Raw genomic sequence first — 25,241 nt, forward strand, 5'->3', positions numbered from 1 at the left:
TAGCAATTATCTATATTAAAAAAATTGGGCATGGTGAATGTATGTAAGTTTCTGCAACCTTCCTTTTGTTTCTCAAAGCTTGATTAATTAGATACAGACAATTTGATTGGTTTCATAAAAATATACATGAAATATTTTCCTTCCCACTCGCCGACCAAACTCTGGACACTGATGATGTGATCAGAAGTTGCTGTGTACTTTGGCTGATTGAGCTAACGAGAGCCTTTTGTAGTCTTAGGTCAATCTAACCACATGACAGGCACATATTTTCTTTTAACTTATTATTTGGATGTTTGAGATGTATGCAACTAGGTCTGACAGTAATAGTGATCACCCTAACTGAACAGTGTAAGAGACAGCATGAGATGGGACATATGTACTTACCCTAGAACACTATCTTTAAAAGGGAAAAAACTTGTTCAATAGTTCTTGAATACTTGGTTATGTTAAGCTTAGTCTTACAAACAAGTTACTTGCACCATTTAAATGATCAAAGAGGATTTTTTTAAACTTGACTAATTCTCAATTTAAAGCAGATTTATTAAACCCACAGATAGGAAAATATGGGGAAAGGATTGGCTGCAGTTGCTGCTTTATTACATAGATAGTAGTAACATTTTTGTAAAGGTTTCATTCACTGATCATCCAGTTTTCAAGACCTGCACAAACATGTTTTTTAAAAATGCTCCCATAAATATGCTTATTCCTCTTCTTCTTTTAAGAAAGGAAATTCATCTTCAAAATTATAGATAGTTGCGCCTCAAACTATCTTACATCTCAGCTTCCATGAAACTTTTAGGTTGTTTTCGTGGCTGCTAGTAGTTTGGTCCGTTAGCTGTATATTCAGAATAAAATGGGTGGTGGTGGTTTGCAACAATAGAGAAGTTTAAATGCATTGATTGAGGAATAAAATAGACACACTGACCTTTTAAATTATCTCTGCTACAACATAGACTGTGAAAGGAGGATGGTCAGGGCCTGTGAGCATTTTACCTAAAGAGATGAAGCTATGCTTAGTACAATACCCAAAAGCATAAATAATTTCTCGTTGTTCTTGCAAAGTTGAGTTGGTTTTTTGCTGCTCTGCAGTATTATGTGTGATGGCTATTATTCGTGTATATATAGGCAGTGCTCAGATTCAGCAGGCTCAGCTGGTTTGGCAGGCTCAAAGGAAATGCAGAGCAATGATATTAGGACAACTGATAAGCCTGGTACGAAGGGGAAGTTAGAAGGCTTTAGGCAACGTAAAATCCTGAGAAATATGATTGGAAAATGCAGACACAATGTGTTTAATGCTTCCCACCTCAGCAGTATAGACTTCTTTGTTTCCTGCAGCCAATTATGTCATCAGATATTTCAAACAATTAATTACCTTGTTTTCTGACAAACACTGGACTAATTTAATTCTTTATTCAAAAATACACTTGCCTTTATCCTGAACACCTGAGTACCAAGGGCAGGTAATACTAATAATATAAAAACAACTAGGTAAAAATAAACATGTACTTCTAACAAATACAGAATTTTTGTTTCCAGCACATCCAAGATTAATTGTGGCATCTCAAGATCTACTAACCCTCTCTGGGCTAACATGCGAACATAAGTACACCATGTAGCCCAGCATCCTGTCTCACACAGTGTCTAACCAGTTATTCAGGAAGGCCAACAACAGGGCACAAAGACTGAGGCCTACCTCAGTGTTGCCTCCTAGCACTGGTATTCATAAGTTCACTGCCTCTGAATGTGGAAGTTTCTTTTAGTCACCATGGCTTGTATCCACTGATGAACCTATTCTCCATGATTTTATCTAATCCCCTCGTAAAGCTGTATGCTCATGAGTCAGCCAGAGCTCAGCAATAGTGAGGACTTCTCAGGAGAAGAGCTGTCCCTTACAGCCAACCTCAAGCTAGCAGAAGCTGATAAGCAGAAGATGCCAGCCAGTCAACAGTCATAACAACCAACAGCTGGGGCAGAGCCGCTAACACCCTCCAGCCCTGGTCCAGCAGGTGAAACCCAGTTAGCCAGCCCTAGTCCTTCAGCATCACCTTTACCCTTAGAGCACCACAGACAGAGGCAGAGGACTGAACTACAGGAGAGATGGCAGAGTGCACATCTCCAAGCCCAGTGCCAGCTGCTCACTGGTGATGACAAGTAGTAGTTGCAGGATCCTTCCAGAGTAGTGTGGCCCTTAGGCCTGGAGCTATTAAACCAGCCAAAAGAGGCTGCATGGTGTGGATGCAATATGTATGATCACTGTGAAGTTGCTCACTCTGCCTTGCCTGATTCCTGAAAGCCAGACCTTGAACTGTGTGACCCTGCCTAGCCTGACTGCTGGAACCCTAACATTGGACTGAATGGCCACGCCTTGCCTGACTTCTGGAACCCTGACCTTGGACTGAAAAACATTGCCTTGCCCACCTGGAAACCTGTAGGCCAGTACACTGTATGTCTGTGGCCATCAGTACATCCTCTGGGAACGAATTACACATTTTAATCACTCATTGAATAAAGAAGTACTTCTTTTTGCATGTCCTGCATCTAGTGCCCATCAATTTCATTGGGTGCCCTCAAGTTCCAGTACTTCGGGAGAGAGAGAAAAGGTTTTCTCTATCCACTCTCTATGGCCCGTACATAATTTTATAAACTTCTATCATGTCCCCCTCAGTTGTCATCTTATTTCTGAGAAGTCCCAGTCTCTTTAGCCTTTTATCATCGGAAAAGTACCACAACCCCTTAATGATTTTGGTTGTCCTCTTCTGTAATTTTTCCAGTTCTGCACACACATATCATTTTGAGATACGGTGACCAGAACTGCACACAGTATTTGTTTCTGTTCAGAACATTCCTTAATTACCCCTTGAGCCTCAAGAACAGAACCTGAGCCAAAGAAGTTCATATCAAAAGGTTGACATGCCTGGAAGCATACCACCTTCCTTTCAAGAGTACTAGCCCTGAGAAAGAATCCCTGACCTAATTATTTGAACCATCAGGGCCTCACTGGGCATTGAGCCGGGTGAGCTTGGAAGTTACTGATGTAACACTACTCTGCACAGCTCATTGCCCTGTGTCGTGAATCAACAGTGCTCCTGCCATTTTTGTTCTGTAGCTTGTTCTTGCTGGACAGCTCCCCTGCTATTTCTGCAGCCCTCTAAGAGGTTATTAGGTTCTTCTGTGGTTTTTAAAAAGCTAATTAACCACCCAAGAAAAAAATTATTTGAAAATCAAGGAAAGGTTATGCGAGTTGCATTTCAAATGTCCCCGATGCCCTATCCAGTGTTTCAGTATTTAACTGTATGAACAGGAAAAGATGAATGGAGAAAGATGAATGTATCTTTTGCCCCAAAAGAATCAGTAAATCATTTCTCTGCCAATGACCCTTGCCCGCTATTCAAATAAGCTGCTTGTTAATTAGTGTTTAAAAATTGTGGAAGATCTCAATCATTGGACTTTTATATTTGCTCTAGTTTGGCTGTTGAAAACTGCCGTTTGGTCCATTGGACCTGCCTCCCCCATAAAATAGGGACTTTGAATGACCTGGTTCCACAGTCAGCAAGAACAGGGCATCACTCCTTTAACCTCTGAAGGTTGTGGGTGGGACTCCCTGAGAAGGGTCTCAGTTCATATCATTTGATAGTTTCATATGGGGGAAAAGCAGCCTATCAGATACCCTGAATCTAGACATTAAATTATCTTTAGCAATGTGAAGATGTAAAAAAAAAACCCCCTGTCTTTTAATATTGTTAATAATAATTAGGGATGCTGCTTGACTGCTGCAACCATCCACAGACTGAAACCTCTCCTCTCCCTGCTTTGCTGTGATTGGCCTTGAGCGGACACCAAATGGTGAGCTGCAGTGGGGGAGGGGAGCCTGCCTTGTAGCAACAAGCATGTGGGGAGGAGGGCTGGTGAATCCCTCAGCTCTCATCTGACAAGGAAGCCGTGAGTCAAACAAGCAAGTTCTCAACCATCCCTAGTAATAATGAGCTGTAATAATGTGTAGAAAGTGTACAAAACAGCTAGTTGTTTTACAACAATAAAATGAACTAGGCTTTGTCCACTGGTTTGCCATCTAAATCATATTGTTGTATTTAGGGCAGGTTTATAGCTCAGTGGTAGAGTACATTCTTTGCACGCAGAAAGTTCCAGCTTCATTCCATATATCTCTAGCTGTAAAAGCATCTCAACTAGCAGAGTTAGAGACCTCAGCCTGAAATCTTGAAGGAGCACTATCAGTTAGTCAACACAGTACTGAGCTAGTTGGAAAAGTCATCTGACTCAGCTGAGCTTCCTATGTTCATGTTCTTTATATTTGTTTATATTAGCACAGATGTCCTATTAGAAAAAAGCTAGGGCTTATAGGCATGGCCTCACTGAATATCTATTAGCATCTTTTGTCTTTAAATAATGCAGTCTATGCAACCATCTTGTTTGGTAACTCCATGTGAGCAAACAATTAGAAGAATTAAAATAGATTGTGGTTTGACAATATCAAAGCAGTTTAAAGAAATAGTTTAAGAAAAGAAAGTAAGTGCTTTAGTCACCCATTAGATCATAATCAGTACATTGGGAAAGACAGTAAGTACTCACATGTGCAGCTAGCAGAAGGCAGATTATTAGTCAGTTACATTATACAACCCCCAGGAATCTGGTGTGCTTTTTCAAGCAAGAAACATTGGTTTTGTGGGTTCATGCTAGCTTTTTAAAAATTATGACTACTGGAGCTTGCATTTATCTGGTTTGCTTTGTTACATTGGGATGTTCAAATATGTGACTGATAACAACTACTTGGAGTGTGGGGGGTGGGGTCCACACCAACAAAATAGCCATATGCATTCTTTAGCTTTTGTCAAGTTTAAATACATAGTGAAAGGGACTTTGAAACTTAGTTTTCAATCCTTAGGTTTCCTTAGAGGTGTATCAGAGGTTCCTTCAAGAGAAGATTGGTAACTGGCTCTGGGGCAGAAGAGTTAAGGGGAAAGGCTGCTCTAAAAACATGAAGTGAACACCGTTGGTGTAAACCCCCATTTGAATGCAAACACATGCCTGTTCTTGCAATGCCTCTTCTCCCAAATATTAATAACACAGGTCAAAAGTACATGTTAAGGGGGAAACGTGACCTGCATCCTCACGAAAGTGCATTTGGAAAATGAATATTTGTGACATTAGCCATTTCTATTCCCCACCTTGTTTTTCTTCATTGGGTATTGCTGGAATCTGGGGGGGGGGGGTTGATGAAATGACGACATACATTTTTAAGCTACTCCAATTTGGGTTGTAGGAAGGAGCTGTAGTTTGGAGATTTTTAAATTTACTTTGAGTTGGCACATCTTTTTACTTTGCACACTCTTAACAGAAAAGCCAGTGTGATTAACTGAATTTTGAACCTTTTTTCTATTCATTGAATTATTTGATCTTCCAGCTGTTACTTGGGACGTTTTATTTGGTATTAAATAAGCAAAATTGTGTGTTCAAGCTATTAGTCCACAAACTCCCAAATGAACAGATTCTGCTAGATATAGATGAGCAGTTTTATAGCACTACATGATTATATCTTTGTTTCAAGCCCTGCTGCTAGAATAATGGAATGTTTCAATGTTGTGGTTCTATTTCTACCCTAAAACAATCAGTAATCTGGCAAAAGCCTGCAAATGTAGGCTCGCCTCTTGACATTAGGATTGCATTTAAGAACCTTTGTTGACCTCCTTCAAAAGTGATTTACTATAGACCTATAAAGACAGAGAGATAACACACATTAAGATGGAGGACAAACACCATGTGTGCATGTTAATGTTTTACTGCTGTAGTATAACCTGATAGATCTATAATTTTGTGACCATAGATTCACCGCATACCACAGCAATCCTTTCTCCTCCAAGTAATAGCTCTATAAAAGTAAAGGATAAAGATTTGGGTCTAAATATTCACCTGTCCATCTATCTAATATATATCCATCCATCCATCCATCCATCCATCCAACCTGCAAAAGCACAACCCTCGTCTGGAAATGGCCTTCAACTGAGGCCTCTAGAATCTTGTGGAAATTTAATACCAAACATTTCCACTCTTCCAAATACACTAGAGAAAGCATCTGTGACATTATTAGCAACTATTTTAGGGAACAGGATAGACCTCACAAATATGATCATTGGTTGCTTCTTACTTGCTGGTAGAATAGAAATTCTTGTATAGGTTTCTGTATTTCCCAGGGACCCATTCTGGCAAATCCTTAGATGACACCTAGTGCTTTTCTAGCTAATAATTTACTCACTTGTTTCATTGCTAAATAATACCTCTTTGTAAATACGGAATTGCCTTATCATGGCAGTTCTAGTAATGTGTACAGTTTTCCTAGTTTGATTAAGAATCACCAGCCTTCACTGTAAATATACACTTAGATGGGAATTTGCAATGTGCATTCATTTACACAACAGCTAATAACGGTCCTTCATGTCACTCTACATTTAGTTTCTAGTAAAAGTGCCATTTCTGACCTAATTGACTGTAAAATCTCCTTCAAAGTGGCAAATAACAACCACTTTAACGTATGCATTTCCAAATGGCTAAATACATATTTACATAATAGACTATGCAAGTAAATTAGGGTGTCTTGGCTACCACCCTGGGCAAGTTTAAGGCCTATCAATATTAATGGAGATGTACAAGAGAACAATGATGAAAAACCATTTTTACTGGCAGCTGCTGTAGAAATTCTTTGGGTTTTGTTTAACTAAACTTCACTGAGTTGCCTGCCTGAATTCTGCATTGCTTAATCTAAATCCAGTTTAATATTTAATAAATAGGAGTTGAGAGCATAATTGGATTTTTGAGCCTTTAGGAGGGCAGGGTCCACCCCTAGGTTGTCCACCATCTTGGTGAGGGCTCCAGCAGGCCTCAGATAGTGGGGTCATGAGCAGGGTTATCTGTCACCTCAGCTCAGCTTGCCCTTGGGAAGTGGCTATCTTTGCCTCCCCTTTTGTTGTGCCCCCCCCCACCTTGCCCTGGCAGTGTCTCCCTTTCTCCTACGCGACCTGCCTTGGGAGCCCTCCCTATGTTTCTTCCCTAATTTCTAGCCTTACCCCCCTATCCCAACTCCCAATGTATGGACCAATCCTAGGGCTAGGAGTTGGAGCAAGTTCTGGGGAAAACATCCACCCTGTTCAACCCCGCTTATCTGCTTGTCAGGGTGGGACCTGGATCCTCCTGGTTGCACACCCAATGGCCCTCCATCTCCCAGCGCCCAATCATTGGCTGGAGGTCCAACAAGCACCCCAACACCCTTCTGGATTCCTGGTTGGATCTGGGCCGTGCTCAGGTGGCGTCAAAAAGCTTGCTTGTTGCAGCTCTCTGCAGCCCACTTGTTACCATCCACGGGATGAGTTGAGGGTCTGGCAGCAGCTGGTTGGGAGGGCGGGGGGTGGTCTGGTTGGGGGGATGTTCCTGATTGGAACCTTCTGCAGTTGGCTGGGCAGCTAGAGGGTAGAGTCAAGGGTTGACAGAGGCATCATTCCCAGACATGCACACCTACATCTTCCTTGTAGTGGAATCAGCTGCCTAGGGATGTGGTAGATTCTCCCTCATTGGCAGTCTTGAAGGAGCAGTTGGACCAATACTTGTAGGGGATGCTTTATTTTGTTCCTGAATTAGGCAGGGAGTTGGATTAGATGGTCTGTAAGGCCCCTTCCAGCTCTATGATTCTCTGGTTCTCTGATTCTGTGTCCCCCCCAGTCACATGCAAGCCAGTACCATACCCCTCCTTCTTGTATGACCTATTGGATCTAAGCAGCAAACCACTCATCAAAGACCTCCCCTTGACTCACCTCCACACTCTCAAGTATGGCTTGTAAGGTGTCGTCCTCATCCTGTAAGTTGTCGTCCTCATCCTGGATGGCTTGGAATGTTGCAACCACTGGCATGGCTATCTCCCACCTGGCCTCACTTTCCATCAATGGGCACTCCCTTCAGAAGTGCCTGTGCTGTCCACAGGTGAAACATGGCCCCCAATCTCTCATATTTCCAGTTGCCATTTTTCCTGCTGCCTCTTAGGCAGAGGGAGAGGATGTGGTACCTGGGGCCCTCCTCCAATCCTTGAAGGGGATTTCCACTTTGGGGCAGACCTGGAAGCAGTTGGTAGTCAAGTCCCCCCCACCCCCAGCCACCTGAGCTTAGAGGTCTCCACCACACCCAGCCTTGGGGTTGCACGAGATTCTAGGGTTGTCAAGTTAACTTCACCCTTAGGCCAGTATCCAAGGTTTTGCTGCAAGGAAATTTTTCAGCAGGGCCATCATTTCAGTTAAGACTTTGGGCTTGCTACAGGCCACCCAGTACTGAGCCCAGGGTGGGATTATCTGTAAGAACTGCTCCAGAACCACTGGTCTACTATTCTATTCCATTCCTCCATCTCTGGTTTCAACCACCGCTGGGCAGCATCTCAGAGGACCATCACTAAGGCCCATGGCCTGTCTCCCTTCTTGAAAAACAGAGACCTAGGTTTCAGCCTGTAAGAGTCAGGGGTCACCTCATAGTGATCCAGAATCACTTTTTTCATTTTTTTTGTAACTGGCCCCTTCCTCCTGGGATAAAGCCCTTAAGGCTGCTTGCACCACCCTTGTTAGGTAAAGTCCAAAAATAAAGGCACATTGATCCTGGAAAGTGTCTATATCATCCTCCGGGCCATGCTTAGTTAAGTGGAACATCGGGGCATGTCTTGCCCCAAGGAGATTAGATCCCGGCAAGGTCCCTGTCACCACTTGCCCTTTGCCCAGCAAATGTCCTGGACCAAGGCTGCCAGAGACTCCTGGTGTCTTTCAGTCATATCCCTCACCAAGAGCTCCTGGGCCTCCTACTAGTATTGAGTTATGTCCCTCAGGAGGCATTCTTGATGCATCTTTGATGCTCGGCCAACCACTGGCCAAACTGGGTAAAGTCCATGTCAGGAGGGGTGAGGGGGGTAGCACCTACCTCTGGGGATGTAGCCCCCCTTGGGGGCGGTCTGTGTCTTTGCTGAGAGCCTCTCAGCTGGTGTGGGGAAGGAATATTCGGAATCATAGCAAGGGCCAACTGCTAAACCAATCTGTTGGCACAAAGAGGAGAAGGGGCTGTCCTAGTACGGGCCAATGCACATTCTTCACCACTTGTGATCCCACTGGTGGATGGGGTCTGCCCCTCAGCCATCTGCTGTCCTGATAAGGACTTCAGCAGGCCTCAGATAGTGGGGTTCCAGGCAAGGTTTACCTCATCTCTACTCAGCTTGCCCTCAGGAAGTGGCTATTTTTGGCCTCCCTTTCCCCCCCTCTCTCTTTGCCTGGTGCCAGCAGCATTTCCCTTACTCCTCCCTGACATGCCTTGGGAACCCTCCCTATATTTCCTCCCTCATCCTCAACTCCACCAACTAGCCCCACCCCCAATGTATGAGCCAATCCCTGACCTAGAGCTTAGAGCAAAGTCTAGGGGAAACGGCAACCTCTGCCTTGCTTACCCCTGCCCCTCCACACTTTGGGGTGAGGCCAGGATCCTTCTGGCCATGCTCCCAAAGGCCCTTCATCCCCAAGTGCCCAATCAGTGGAGCGTGATTAGTTGGACATCCATGGGGCTCAGGGTAGCGTCATGCAGCAGCATCATGACAAAGCAGTATTGGTGCCTCATGCTGCGGCTGTGGTCCCACTGCTCAGCCTGGAGATGCCACCCTGGCTTTTCTGCCTCCCACCTGTGAGCCACAGCTGTCTGCAGCTTGCTTGCCACCATCCCCCCTCACTTGCTTTCTTCTCCAGGGTGCGTTGAAGACCCCATGGCAGTAGCTAGGGGTGATTGGTGGACTGGTCAGGAGGAAGTTACTGATAGGAATCTCCAGTACTTGGCTGGGCAGCGATGGGGTAGAATAGGGTGTGTGTGGAGGTATTGTCCCCCAGACAGGATTTAACTAGCATGTGTGTATATTCCCCCTTGAAATATTAGTGAAATATTTACTTCTCATTTATTATTTATTCTGTAAATCCTCCTTACATGAAAATGTTCAAGATATCTAACAAACTTTTGTCTTGAACAGTTCAAATACATAAAACAATATTAAAACATACAAATTAAATTAATGTAACATACAAATTACATTAATTGAGGAGAAAAGGGAAGGTGTATTTAATTGCCTTTAGTTTAACTTTAGTGGTTTTCAATATAAGTGAATATATTTCATTTGTTAAACAAATATTTTAGTTTCAAGTAGTAAATTTAATATAGATGAGTAACAGCAGCACTAATTTTTAGTGAAGAAAATCTGATTTTTCTGAAAAGAATCAGTTTTTTATTTCTGAAAGTTATTAAAAGGGAAGAAAGTTTGCTCCTGCATTTTTTGTCTTGTGACAGGCTTCTATCCCTCATCATTTAAGCCATAAAGATCAGAACACTAAGTTTAATAGTGGAAACATTGATGTAACCCTAGGTAACAATGCTCAAATGAATGTAAACTTACAGTGAAATCCTAAGAAGAGTTAGTGCAGTTTAAGCCCATTGATTTAAATGGGCTTAGACTGGAGTAACTCTTCTTAGGATTTCACTGTGAATCTTTTTCTCAAAGAAATGTCTGGATTCCAGTGGTTTCTAATTATCCACTGGAGAAAAAAAATGATGAAAGAAGGAAAGCCTAGTTAGGATTTTTCTCTCAAGTTTTTTTCTTTGAAAAAATGTTCAAATATTGTTACCCTGTAATTTGAGAATATCATAGCTTCTTCTTGTGGTTGATGAGAAAAAAATAAGGTCCAAAATTAGTTCTCTGCTAATATTTGGAGCATAGAAGAGGCATATTAAAAGGGAACAAAAATATACTCCATAAAACAAGTCAATGGTTCTTTTGTGGGATTTAAAGAAGTTGTTATTAAAATAAGCACAGCCTGTTCAATAACATGTTTTGGTTGAGGTTTAGACTTTGGGGGGGGGGGCTGTATCATTTAGATGGAAAGAGGGAAGCCAAATAGTCTTGAATATAGCCCTGTCTTACAGTTTGACAGTCCTCTCCATGATAGCCTTAATAATTTATTCTAAGCAATCCTTAGGCCAGTGGGGCCAACCCTAAGGAATGGAACTTCAGTTCAGGGAAAATGTAAAATTTAAATATGACGGTACGAGTCCAGAGACAAGAGAAAGACTGGATTATATTCACATTCAAAGCAAGTAACTACTGACTTCTTCTGGGAGATGATGGTAGCAGACTGGGGACCTACAAACTAGAGAAATGTAAAATAGCTGGAAATAAATGTTTATGGAGTTACTTTATATTCTCCCTTGAAATATGAATATTTATGCAAAATGCATTGCTGTAGGTTTTCTAAAACTGAAAATTAAATCATCACACAAGTAAGGTTTAGAATTCTCTAGGGCCCACTTTAGCCAAAATACACTCTCTAATAATTTGCCAAGCTCACTCAACTGTATAAACTAGTGCTGAGATTGTCAGGGAATAGTTCTGCCATCTTTCCCTTATTTTGTATATCTCTCCCTTAGTGTCAAGTACAATAGAAAAGAAAACAAGATTTCTATTTGTTCTCAAATGATTCAGAAACATTTACCTGGTCTTGGGGGATCACTATAAGCAAATGTAGTTTAATGCACAAAGAGTATAACTACTGCCTTTGCCCAATGAGCTGTGCCTGGGGAGAATCACAACAGCGCTTTGAAAGTCCATACAAGTTGCTAGCTTCTCTCACATTTAGAACCATCTTGCAATCATAGACTTTAGTAATGTGATCCTAAACAGAGGTACATCTGTTATGACCCCTTTTCTGTCTTTCAGTTAGATTTTGCCTTTAAGTCTTTTCTTCTTGCCCCCTCTGGGTAGATTGCTGCCACCAGGAATTATATTCCAAAATTATTTAAATTTCCCCCTTTAATAACGTGCCCAAGCATCAGGCTCCTTCGGAATCGTAATATTATGTGGCCCTGAGGATAGAAATGGGATATGGGAATATTTTGTGTACTCTGGGTACACAAAATAAATTTTTATTTTTACAATAAGCTTATCAGTTTTATATTATTTCTTAAACTTGATGGTTTCAAAAGAGTGTTATTTGTTCTTAAAGTTACTTTTCATAGACAGTCACTCAGATCTTCTCTCAGGCGGCACCCACAGTTTGCCTGCTTCTGATATCAATTTTTCACTCAAATACACATAAGACTTTCTCTCAGGCACACACACAGTTTTCCTCTCTTGCTCTGACTGAATGTTCTTTTACAAATATACACAGTTCAGGCTTCTTTTAGAAATTCACAGACACTCTCAGGCTGCACATAGCTTGCCTCTCTGGCCCTGACTGACTCTTTTCTCTCCACTCAGTAACTGAAACAGCAGTTCACTCCGCCCACAATCTCAGTCATTAGCCAGTCAAATTACTCACTCATCCCTCTCTTTCACCCCCACTCTTCAACTGTACCACACCAAGCATTTAAAGACACACACACACACTTACAAATTAATGCACAAAGAGTATAAGTACTGCCTTTGCCCAATGAGCTGTGCCTGGGGAGAATCACAACAGCGCTTTGAAAGTCCATACAAGTTGCTAGCTTCTCTCACATTTAGAACCATCTTACAACCATAGACTTTAGTAACGTGATCCTAAACAGAGGTACATCCTTCTGAGTTTATTGAAACCAATAAACTCAACAAAGTTTAGTTTAATGGGCTTTGCACTTCCCCAGCCTTCCTCAGAGTTCCAACTAGTATCCTGGCATGCAGTGTAATAAGGCAACACTAGGGAACAAACTATGATTAAACAAGAATACCCACATTAGTATATCATACATAATATGTCATAATTGAGACTAACTGTGGTTAATAAAACAATTTCAAACTAAGATCAGAGCTGCCAAGAGCCACCATGGATCCCCAGCTAAAGATTTGTGTTGGGTCTCCTTCATAGGCCAAAGACCCAACACAAGAATCATATCAAACCACTGATAGATCTCTCCCATTCCTGCGACAAGCACTCTACAGTTTTGTCCCCCACACCTTGGCAACGGTGAATCATGATTAGATCCTAGTTTGATGTACAATAACTAACCACAGTTAGTAGAGTGGCCCAAATTCAGAAGACCACATTAGGTTATTGTTAGTTCAATATTAAGGAAAGTCACTGCAGGAAAGGAATTTAACCCTGTTCCTACAACTCTTTCATGATTTGAATCACCCCTTGAACACAGTAATGAGTTTTGTGGCAAAGAAAGGAAGTGACAAAGTTTTCCCTCTGCCACATTTTGCTTCTGAGAATTTGAACTTCAGAGAGGTGATATAAATTTGCCTCTATCTCCACTCTCACCATCTGCAATGCTGCCTGTATGCTGGGTATACAAGCAAAGCAATTAGTCTTGTGCCTAGGAGGTGAGGTACCAGATGGAACAGAATTACAAACAAGTGAGAACCCCTGTTTCTTTAGGGCAATAGTACTCTCCAAAGTAAATGAGCCATAATTTGACTGAGGTAAGCAACACTTTCAAAAAACAGACCTATTAGAACAGTCCTTCTTAGTGGTAATTAGAGATGGGCACAAACAGCATTATGAACTTCAAAAACCCACGAAAATGGCAATCGCGCGATCGCGATCCAGCGGTTCGTGATCATCCACGGCCAACGAACCAGTGTTCAGAAGAGGCCTGGTTTGGTGCGTTCGGCCGCAGTTCGGGAAGCCAGACAGTCAGGCGCCAGCAATCAATTCCCCTGGCAATGGAGACGAGGAATGCCTGAACTCTGTCTGCGCTCCTTCTGTCGCCCTGGAAACCCAAATGGAAGCCCAGCGTCCCTTGATCGGCAGGTCTTCCTTCCAACCACGGAACTGCGAAGCGGTTACAAGTTGGGAGAAGACACCCAGGGGAGGGAGGGGGAAGGGGGTGTCCTGTAGCCATGGGCACTCCAATCTCATCCCTGCAAACCCTGATAGGCAGCTCTGACGGCCAAACACAGACCTCCTGTGTTGTTCAATGGGACCTGTGCTTATAAATAGCCGTGGGCTCCCAGGCTGGGTTTCACTTTCAGCGAGCAGTGGAGTGTGACAGAGCTGTTGCTTGCTACTTGCTAGCTTTTGGTGAGAGAGACAGAGAGTTTAATTGGACCTTGGATCCCTATTGCAATCTTGACCAAACTTGGATAATGGCTAGAGGAGAGCTTGTTAAACACTCCCCGGGAATATGGGCTCTCTAATTCCAACGGGGGCCATTCTGATGCCCACGAACCACGAACCTTGAACCGGTTCAGCAATGGGAAATGTTCATTGCAGTTTGCGACCTCAGGATCATTGTTGGCACCGAACCACAAACCGCAGAGTCGTTAATTTTGTTGGGTTCGTGCCCATTTCTAGTGGTAATGTCTGTGTAATTCTGCTAATTGGGAAACATCCCTGTCAGTTTTTTAAATCTCCTAAATCACTTTCTCATCCCTACCAACATTCTTGAACTCAAAGTCAGACGGTCAGATTCCAGAATGATAGATTTGAAGATTTGAAAAAGCATAGATTTGAAGATTTGAAGAAGCATGGTTTTTATTCTGTTTTATTCCACTGCAACTAATATGTTATGTTTTGACCTCGGAAATGTTTTGTTTTACTTAGCAATGGTTTATAGAGAGAATGCCCTTTACTTGGCCAGTTTTATGTTTTGAAAGACATCTTTGTGGACAATCAGAAGGCATAGGACTCACTAATACAATTATTTAAAAGTGGATTTTAAGCCCCCTTTCCCAATAAACACACACGAACGCTCTGTCCCCGCCCTCTCTTGTTTTAACATTGTTTGTATTAACCTAAATGATGTTCATTTGACAATTGAAGGGTTACTAGCTGTGTGAAAAATCCCATAAACATTTAATCAGTAGGCATTCTGTGGTTTTGTAAATGATGAGGAATTCCAGCTGCAGAAGGGGGAGAAACACTCATACATTCTTCATTAGCTGGGAACTGAATTGAAGAGACAGGTAATGAATGCTTGTCTTCCTATTTTCATATTTAGGAGGTTTTCTTGATGTTCTGTTGCAGATGCTAGTGATTTTTTAGTTGTAGATCCTGCTCAGTTTTTTTCTCTTCTTTCTCTACTTTCATGTATGTTTTCTACTTTATTCTGAATAACATTGGATTGAATACACCATTTTTCATCTCTCTTAAGAGGGAAGTGAGTGATGTAAGCAGATTCCCCTCCTTACTGTACCCCTTTAATGCTCTGGTGCATTTTATTTACCAGGGTCCCTTAGCCTTCAACATAGGATTTTCAGGGAGTCACAGGTATGCTAGGAGAAGAGAATGGCAGCAAATATTTGCTCTGCAAAAAAAAAAGTCTGTAGGATTTAAACTGTTTTAGATAAATTGTTTGTATTACATGTTTACCATATGGCCCAAACAACATAAAATCATTCATTTTCTGAACACGTTGTCTTCCTCAGTTTGCACTCCTTGTCATTTTTAATTAAAATACCCCTCTCTTGTCAGTGGGTTCCAGATACCCCATGATGGTGGATCTGATGTAGCATCGTGGAGAAAACAAAATATCACAAAGTGCCTCCTGAACAAAGCTACAAGGAGATTGCTTACTGCGTCCATAATTTTTCTAAACCTGAAGGGCAGAATATCACAGAGAGTATGCAATCCTCTGAAGTTCAGAAGGAGTCCAGGAGATAATGTCATTGAGTAAGATGTTGTCAGAGGATAATGGTCTCCTGCTGCTAGATTAAAGCCAGGGATGGCTGAGCTCTCTTAGCAAAAATACACACAACCAGGACCAACCTATTTATGTCATTTTCAAAGTAGGAGGTATTTATCTTATAACAACATTCCATTCCATTCATTGGTTTCTTGTTGCTGATGTTCTGGTGGCAGAATAGAAAAGGAAGATATCATTTTGCAGAATGTGCACTGATTTGCTATCTCCTGATCAGTTTATGTTGTATACTTACTACGCTGTAGTTTTTAGATCGCAAGCCTAAACAAGCTTGCATGAAGTAATCCCAGTTTAAATGTAAGAGACTTGCTTTAAAGTAAATATGTTTAAGACTGCCGTGATCAGTTTTCTTACATATGTAGTGGTGATGGAAAGTGCTGTCAAGTCATGGGTGATTTATAGTGATCTCAGCTGGCATTTTCTTTTCTTTTTTAAATAAGTTTTATTGGGAAAATGTCCAACAATCTTATCTGCTGGCTTTTTCAAGGCAAGAGACTAACAGAGGTTATTTGCCATTGCCTGCCTCTGCAAACCTGGTCTTCTTTGGACCTACCATCCAGTTACTAACCAAGGCTGACCCTGCTTAGCTTCTAAGATCAAATGAGATTAGGCTTGCCAGGGCTATCCCTGTCAGGGCTATGATATGCCTGCTTTATGCCATTTGTTATGCCTTCTCAATTTGTCAAACCTATTATACTAATTTAAAATAAAACCTTACATTTCTTTATTACGCTATCCTCCAAGGAATTCATGGTGCCTTTCAATATCAGACCTCCCACTGAAAGCCTCTAACTTCTGCTGCCACTTTGAAGGCCAGCAGCAGAAAAAATAACAGAAAATTGCTGTTGCAGTAAAACTATAGAGTTTTTGCTGAACCATACAGAAATGTGTCATCACTTCTGGGTTTGGCCCAGAAATGACATCACACAGTCTATGTGATGACACCCCTCCCCCCATCTTTCCACCTCCCAGTCTCCTGCTGGTCACCAACCATCAGCCTGCAACCTTACACAATCCAGATTTCTTTCCATCTTTTGTTCATTTGCTAGTTCAGTGGGATTAATATTCATCTTCTTGATATTTTTCAATAAATTCTTTGCCCCAATGCCTGCTGCCTTCCATTCCCCACTCTTGCACACTTCTATTGCAGCCCCTAGTGGGCTGAAAGCAGCCTTACTCAGTTTTGAGATCCACAATTATAATTTTTTGGCATTACCATAAGATATATGTCACCAAACTACAGAGATTTACTTACAGTTGTGAAGGTGTGCTTCTTTATGATACCTATTTTGTTCTTCATCTTTAATTGCTGGGTGGAAAAAACAGAAAAAGAATATAGTGGTTGTTTTTAGATCAGGATGACTGAAAGTTGTGGTTTTCCCTGGGATAGGGCTCTGAAAAATGTGGTTGTCCTGAGTGAAATGAGACAGTTGTGCTATACACTCACAATGGACGCTCACTAAATCGTAGCAGGAATTATTTAGCTAGCTCCAGTCAAATATGAATCTGTTGGACCCAGGGAGTTCTTCAGGCAAAAGTATTCAGAATCACTTGAATCAAAAGTATATATGTGATTTCATTTCTGGGTCTGATGTTCTATCATGATGAGGCAGTTCTGTGCCCAAAACAAATTTGTATAAGACAAACAACATTTAACCATGGTTTTCTCTCTCTGTTTTCTCCCACTCCAGTTCCCCCAAGGCAGACAGATACTATGCAAAGTAGACAGCAGTTAAGACTCAGCAAAACTGTCATTACATTTGCTAAAACGGTATGCTTCCCCACCACCACCGCCAGAGCTACATAGAGATATTTAGTAAAGAAAGTCTTTTAAAAGTCTTCAATAAATAAAATAGTGAGATAAACAGTGAAATCCTAAACAGAGTTACTCCAGTCTAAGTCTATTGATTTCAACGCGCTTAGACTGGAGTAATTTTGCTTAGGATTTCACTAAAAGTGTTATAATAATGTCATATGACAAATATCAAATAACAGTAAGGCAAACTGAGATGCTATTTCATGTTTTAGAATAGGAGTATAAGATTTAGCATGATCCAGCCATTCAATCAGGAATAATTTACATACTAATTCTCTTTGAAAAACGTCTATATTTTGAAATTATCTCTTGAGGGTCTTTTTGCTGTTCTTTTTAAAAGTATGTAAATGAATGCAGAGATGCTGTCAACCTAGCAGCCTTCAGTACCATCTATTATGGTGTTCTTTTTGACAGCCTTTCCAGACTGGGGCTAAGAGGCACCATTTTGCTGTAGTTGCAGTCCTACCTGGAGAGTAGGTTTCAGAAGGTGGTGCTAGGGGAGTGCTGCTTAGCGCCTTGGCTTTTTGCCTGACAGGTCCTTTACACCCTATGGTTTTAAACATCTATATGGAACAGCTGGATGAGATCATCTGGAGATGTGGACTCGGTTGCCATCAATATGCGGATGACACTCTGTTCTATTTTGCACTTCTGGATGATCCCAGGGGAATGTAAAAAGCCTGACTCAGACCCTAGAGGCAGTTTTGGATAATGAACTGAAGCTTAATACTGACAAGACAGAAGAGCTACTGGTGAATGGAAGTTCTGATCTGGGATATATGGTGTCAACCATTCACCTGTTCTGGATGGTGTTGCACTACACTTGAAGGAACAGGTTGGTAGTCTGAGGGTGCTCTTGGACCCAGGCCCACTGCTTAATAAGCAAGTGACAGCTGTAGGAAGGAGTGTTTTTTTACCTGCTTTGACTGGTTAGCCAGAAGTGGCATTTTCTGGTCATGAAAGGTCTGGTCACTGTCCTGGTTGCATCTAGATTAGATTACTGTAATGAATTCTATTTGGGACTGCCCTTAAAAAATGGTCAGCAACTTCATTAGGTGCAGAAATCTGCAGCCAGGATGTTGACTTGAGTGGGTCATATATATCACTCCCGTCTTGGCCCATCTACACTGGCTCCCAATTAGTTTCCAGGCATAATTCAAGGTGCTGCACCATTGGCTTGTTTGCCTGCTTTATTCTCTGTGGTTATAATCTAAAAACATGGTTTGAATGGATTTGGAAACAATAATTGTGATTAACATGGTTTCTGAACTGGCGTATAATGAATGGATGGGATACAGTGATCTATGAATGTAACACCTGTACATGTTCCCTGTTTTCCTTTGCTAGGGTTGCCAACTCTGGTTTGGGAAATTTCTGGAGATTTGGGTGCAAGTGCCTAGAGAGTTTAGGGAGGAGAGTGAGTTCAGCAGGGATATGATATCATAGATGCAATACACACCCTCTGAAGTTGTCATTTCCACCAGGGCAACTGATCTCTGTAGCCTGGAATCAGTTGTAACTCCAAAACAATTCCAACCCCCATGTGGAGGTTGGCAACCCTATCCCTTACCCCAGGAGTGCTTGCTGCACTCTTCTGCTAACAAGCTATGCTGACAGAAAATACAGAAAGGGCGATATTATCCCCTTCCTCCTCCCCACTGCAGCCTCCCAACTCACATGGCGGTTGATCCACATGGAGCCATGATCTTTAGGAATAAAATGTCCCAGGACTGGAAAGGGGAGGGGAATAGGAGAAACATCCACAACTGTAAATGCCTTCTGCTGAGACATCACTGGATCTAACCAAATAGTTCAGTGGCTCTTGCTCCACTTATACTGTCACTTAGAGAAGACATAAAGCTAAAACAGTCATGCCAGTCTAAACCATGGTTTCTCAGATAGTTTGTAAATACAAATTGTTACACTGGATGTCTGAATTGAGCCAGCATGCAACCACTTTGTCAGTGACAAAGGTTGTTGAGATATAATCACTGTTGAGATATAATCACATGTGGTCTCAAACTCTAGGGGGAACAACTATCATGCCAATGTGCTTTTCTCCTCCTACCCCATTCTCTGATTTATATATTCTACTCCAAATCAATGGTCCTTATTGTTTTATTGCATTTACAGTGCAAGCTGGAGTTTCATGCCTGTACGTCTGGCAAAAACATTGCAGTTCTCTGTGAAGGGCCTTGCCCATGCCTTCCAGGACAAGAAAGTCCAAAACACAAGGCTGAGAAAGGTGGTGAGTTAATGTGTTCAATTAAACATTAAATGTCTTCCTCATGAATATATTCTCCATGCATATTTACTCAGAACCACTTCCCACTGAGTTCAGTGGGGCTGACTTCCAAGTAAATCACCTGGAATTGTTATCTGTGTCATGGCAATTGGATTAAATAACCACTCCCCCTAGATTTATTGCGTCATGAGAAGTAAAAACTGTTACGATTTTTTAATCCAAGCATTCTGAAATCATATAGAATAGGTCAATGGAGCCTTAAAATGTTACTGCAAGTTCATGTAATGGTCAGTGCAACAAAGTAGGCGTGTGTGTGTGAGTATGTGAGCGCAGTCAGCTCACAGGTATAAAGAAGTAGAACTTGTTATTGAAAAAAGCATCTAGTTCACTATATTACAATATTTAAGAACTGCTGTTCTAGATACACTTAGTTTGTGTGGATTAGCCCTGTTCTCACTTGAAAGGGTGAGAAATCCCTGGAGGAAGGTGGCAAATGAAGAACATAAGAACATAAGCAAAGCCATGTTGGATCAGGCCAGTGGCCCATCCAGTCCAACATTCTGTCACACACAGTGGCTAGAAATCCAGTGCCATCTAAAGGACTGTCAGTGAGGCCAGGACACCAGAAGCCCTCCCACTGCCTTCCTTCCAGCACCAAGACAACAGAGCACCACCTCCCCACAAAGAGAATACCATCTATCTCCTGTGGCTAATAGCCACTGATGGACCTCTGCTCCATATATTTGTCCAGTCCCCTCTTGAAGCTGGCAATGCTTGTAGCTGCCACCACCTCCTGTGGCAACGAATTCCATGTGTTTATCACCCTTTGTGTAAAGTAGTATTTTCTTCTATCTGTTCTAACCCGACTGCTCAATAATTTCATAGAGTGCCCACGAGTTCTTGTATTGTGAGAAAGGGAGAAAAACACATCTTTCTCGACCTTCTCTAACCCGTGCATTATCTTGTAAACCTCTATCATGTCTCCCCTCAGTCGTCTTTTCTCCAGGCTAAAGAGCCCCAAGCGCCTCAATCTTTCCTCGTAGGGAAAGTGTTCCAACCCTTTAATCAGGATTGCTGACTTGGCCACCAGTTGCAGAGCAGCTGCCATTTTCCTCAGTTCATGTTATGGCTGTCAAGAGTGGGAGAGGGGCTAGATTTCAGGTCATTATGGAGATCCATGGAACAATTCATATGCTTTGTTTTCATATCATGTTTTGGTTGGGTCTATGTGATATGGAAGAAGGAATTTTTGTCTGAACACCTTTAGTGGCCTACCCACTTGTTTAGCAGAATGGCTACAGGATCAGACAAATGGCCCTTCATTGCTTCATTGCTGCTGCCTCTATTGACCCTAGATTCTAGCTCAAAACAGCAAATAGTGCTGTATCAGGAGAGAATAATTCCGAGGATGTTTCTCCAATATTCCAGAATGGCTTTTGGAATGATCAGAGAATTGCAGAGGGATGAGAAGAAATACGTTGAAGTCTTAGAGTTAGGATTGCCAGTCCCCTGCTGAGGGCAGGGGGTCCCTTGCTCTCACTCTCCACCCACGCCATCCACTTACCTGGCCATTGGGGGGGACATGCCTCCCAGGGTGTGCTCCTGGGTGGTGTGTACTGCAGCAGCCCAATCTGGGCCAGATTCAGCTGGATTCAGGCCCTATTTGGGCTGAATCAGGCCAGATTTGGCCAGATTTGGGCCAAATTTGCCCCTCTACGGAATGCAGGAGCACTCCCAGGGTGGCATGTGACCTGTGCAATGACATCACTTCCTGGAACTGATGTCATCGTGCAGGCCAGGAGCATGCAGAATGCATGTGCAAGGGAGAACAAAAAAGGTAGGTACTGGGGCATCCCTCTCCCCACTGGGGGGCTGGGGGCTCTCGCAACCCTACAGTATTTATAGTGCTTGCAGAATTTGGTATGCAAGACCTTAGATGCCACCCAGTAGTGGGAACTTCAGAAAGCAGAGTACCAATGAAATCCTAAGAACACATTCTGGGGCGTAAGCCCCACTGAATAGTCCTAGTAAACCTCCTAAGGATTGCTCTCCACCTTAGTTAAGGAGAACGGCTATGTCTAAAAAAAATGAGTACTTCTTTACTGAATCACTGGCTCATTGTTTTAGTCCAAAGGGATATTCTACAGTTTAGTTCTAAAAGTCAGCATTTATGGGACACATCAACATTGCATCCAGTTTTGATTTAAAAAATTCTAGCTTAAGTTTTGTCATATAATATAATGCATACACTAAATATTATTTCATGTAGCCAGAATGATTTGAAAAGAATAGTCACTGATAAATTGCTTCATTTATATTTTCTTTTTCTTTCTTTCTTACAAATAGATACACACACACATTCTGTTCCTTGTAAGCTACTCCATCTGCCCTTTCACTTGCCCTTATCAAAAGTAGTATCATATTAATAAATCTCTAGTGACATTTTAAGCTCACAATTGCATTCATTCAACAGAATAAATTCAAATACCTCTTATGATGATAAATCCAGTTTGACAGCATGTACACATTCAGCAGGACAGATTTTCTTTTGGCTGAATCTCAGATTAGTTAGTTCTGCTGTGTAGGGCCCATTACTTTTAAAAGCACTTTTTTGGAATTTTGAGACAATAATTATTTTGAAATTACTAACTAATAAATACTTGGATTCAAATTGAGAAAATATGTAATGGAGCTATCTATACTGAAGATGACTTGAACATCTAAAGACATAAGGAGCAATCTTAAAGTCAGAAGTAGAGTAGCCAACTGTGGGTTGAGAAATTCCTGGAGATTTGGGGGCAGGGCCGGATCTATGGTTGCTGGCGCCCAGGGCAACCAAAGACCGGCCACTTGTGCGTGCACGCAGCACGCACACACTCCAGGTGCTGCGTGATGACATCACTTCCGTGATGTCATCACGCAGGGCGGCACGTGCCACCCCACAGCAAGCTGGCTGTCCCAGCGTGCTGCAGAGATGGCGGCGGCAGCACGAGTGGCTCGGAGGCCACCCACGCCATTCGCCTGCCCCACAGGATGGGGGCATGCAGCAAGCCAGCCGCCCCCTGTCCTGTGGGGATGCAAAAGGCAGCACGGGTGGCTGGGCGGCCGGCTTGCCACGCACCCCCTGTCCTGCAGGGCAGGCCAATGGCGCGGGCAGCCTCCCAGCCACCCGTGCTGCCTTTCGCCTGTCCTGCCGCCCGCACGCTCCTGGGGCTGGCAGCTGCACACAGTGCCCCCTCTTCGGCGGTGCTGGGGGCAGACTACCCCCCCTGTCCCCCCGTCAATCCAGACCTGTTTGGGGGTGTAGCCTGGAGATGAGAGAGTCTTCAGCAGAGTATAATGTCACCCCATAGGTTGGAGACGACTTGACAGCACATAACACACACACACACACGACACACACATAATGTCACAGGGTATACTCTCTAAAACAGCCATTTTCTCTAGGGGAACTGATCTCTTTTGTCTGGTGATTAGTTATAATATCAGGAGATTGCCAGGCCCAACCCGGAGTTTGGCAACCCTGTTATGCACAAACTTGTGCCTTAGGTGTCCCTCTCACCAATCACAATAAGAGACACACTCCATGGAGTCCTGTAGAATGAAGCAATATATGATTGTTTAATTAAACAATAGAGGAGCAACTTACACAGGAGTAGGTGGTCTCCTTGTGTCCAAAGCTCATCAAAGCTACAATAGAAATGCAAAGCAATTTATACCCTCAGGTTAATTTTAATAGTATTACAATATTCTAATATTTGTTATCTTATTGGCTTGCAGTCTTGACACAGGTGTCTAGGGTTAGTTTGATTGGAAGATGCAAGTCTAGGTCAGCTACTTAACTAGGGAATTTCCAAGATTTGCAGTTCCTTATCTAGTCCTTGTGCCTGTTCCTCTTGGAAGGACACCTTCTGCCTCCTCCTGCCCACCTCCCTTTTGCTAATATTACCTTCAACGGCGCCATGAAGTCTCATCTTGGCAGCCTTGGGGCCTTCAGATAACTGAGGTCCGTGGGCAGAGAGGAATGTTCCCCCGCTTCTGCAGTCTCTCCCTTTCGCTGCCTTGAGAGAGAGATAACGCTGAAAGTGGCTGACCCAGCTTGCTACAATAATCAGTTTTTACTAAAGGCTCTCTTGTATTGATTCCTATTGGAATCCTATAGGATAATTTAACATCTGTGTAATATTTCTACAGGTGCATCTCTACAAGCAGTATATTGTTTAGTCCTCAGTTCTTACAGAGTTTCAGTGTACATTCTTCTTTGGTCTTCTTGTTTCAAGTGTCATATTCTTGCAGGTTGCATTACAAATACTACAATGGCTCCTGAACATAGAAAAGGTGCAAGGCATGTAATACTGAAAGGCACAGAATACTGTAAGGCACAGAAGTGGTATATAAAATCTCTTTCTTCAAATCCATATTCCTCAGCCCTACTCAGAAGTAGGTCCCATTTTACTCAATATGTTCTTAGTATTGCAACCATAATCAGGCTTCCTTTTTCCCAACAGTCATAGGGAGAAATGACTGGGAATAGGTCTCATCAGTGTTCTTCCTCTGCATATCACCATGGAAACCAGCCAACTGCCTTCTTGTACTCATGAAAAAAACTTGCAGATGGAACCACCATTCCTCCAATGAGCCCACACCCTGACAAATAAATCTCTCTGGCTAAAACCATTGCCATCCAAAAATCTTGATGAGCTATATTATTGGTTGCTGAAAAATTCTTCTATCTCTATTGATATACTGCTCTTCCCCTCCTCGTCCCCTAATATCTCTGTGTCTTTTTAAATGAGGGATCTTGGGTAACCTTATCTATGACTAATCTTATAAGACCTGAGATTTAGTGTCCCGTATGCAGAACTGTTGGGTAATTAGTACTGTTCTGTTGTACTAAGCTAAGTACAAACAGGAAGACTCAGAGATTAATTTCTTTTCTCGGGGACTATCAGAAGATGGATTCCAGTTGCTGAATTTTGCTGACAGATGATGCCGTATTTCCATCACTTATGAGGAGCTGAATTTGTGGAAGCTATTCAGACATGATCATATTGCTAAGCAGAAATAAAGATGAGAATTCTAAAACTGGTGCTTCAGTGGGAAAATGTTAGTAGGATTCTAATACTGAGAGAATTACAATGGCTGTGCTTTGAGCAAAATGAAAATGTGCTTTGCCAAACTGCTTCATAAGCTTTCTTAATCCATTTGTACTACTGGATTAAATTTGTATATTTTTGACCGAATTCAAACACTTCCTTGCTATGCTGTACATGTTCATGCAGTCATATTCAAATAGTATTAGAATTTATAATTGTAAAGAAAAATTAATTTGGGGGTAGTTTTTTTACAGTATGTGATTTGACCCTTAAAACATTTATTACTGCTCAAAGCACATAAACAGAACAGCATGAGACCTACTTCTCTGTAGTAGGATCACATTAGGTGTGAATTAGCAGCCATACGGGTGGGATAAACACATTGGTTGTTCATATCCAG

General features: G+C 42.3%; 1 protein-coding gene across 1 annotated transcript in view; it reads left to right on the forward strand.

Moving 5' to 3' along the window:
- SPOCK1 (SPARC (osteonectin), cwcv and kazal like domains proteoglycan 1) overlaps nt 1-25,241 on the forward strand; it is an 831,544-nt gene that overhangs the window by 668,819 nt on the left and 137,484 nt on the right. The window contains exon 6 of the mRNA XM_054978522.1: nt 19,634-19,748. Within this exon, the coding sequence (XP_054834497.1) occupies nt 19,634-19,748 (115 nt within the window). The remainder of the gene's footprint in view (nt 1-19,633; nt 19,749-25,241) is intronic.

The sequence above is a fragment of the Eublepharis macularius genome, chromosome 4 (genome assembly GCF_028583425.1).
Source record: "Eublepharis macularius isolate TG4126 chromosome 4, MPM_Emac_v1.0, whole genome shotgun sequence".
In the NCBI taxonomy this organism is placed as follows: domain Eukaryota; kingdom Metazoa; phylum Chordata; class Lepidosauria; order Squamata; family Eublepharidae; genus Eublepharis; species Eublepharis macularius.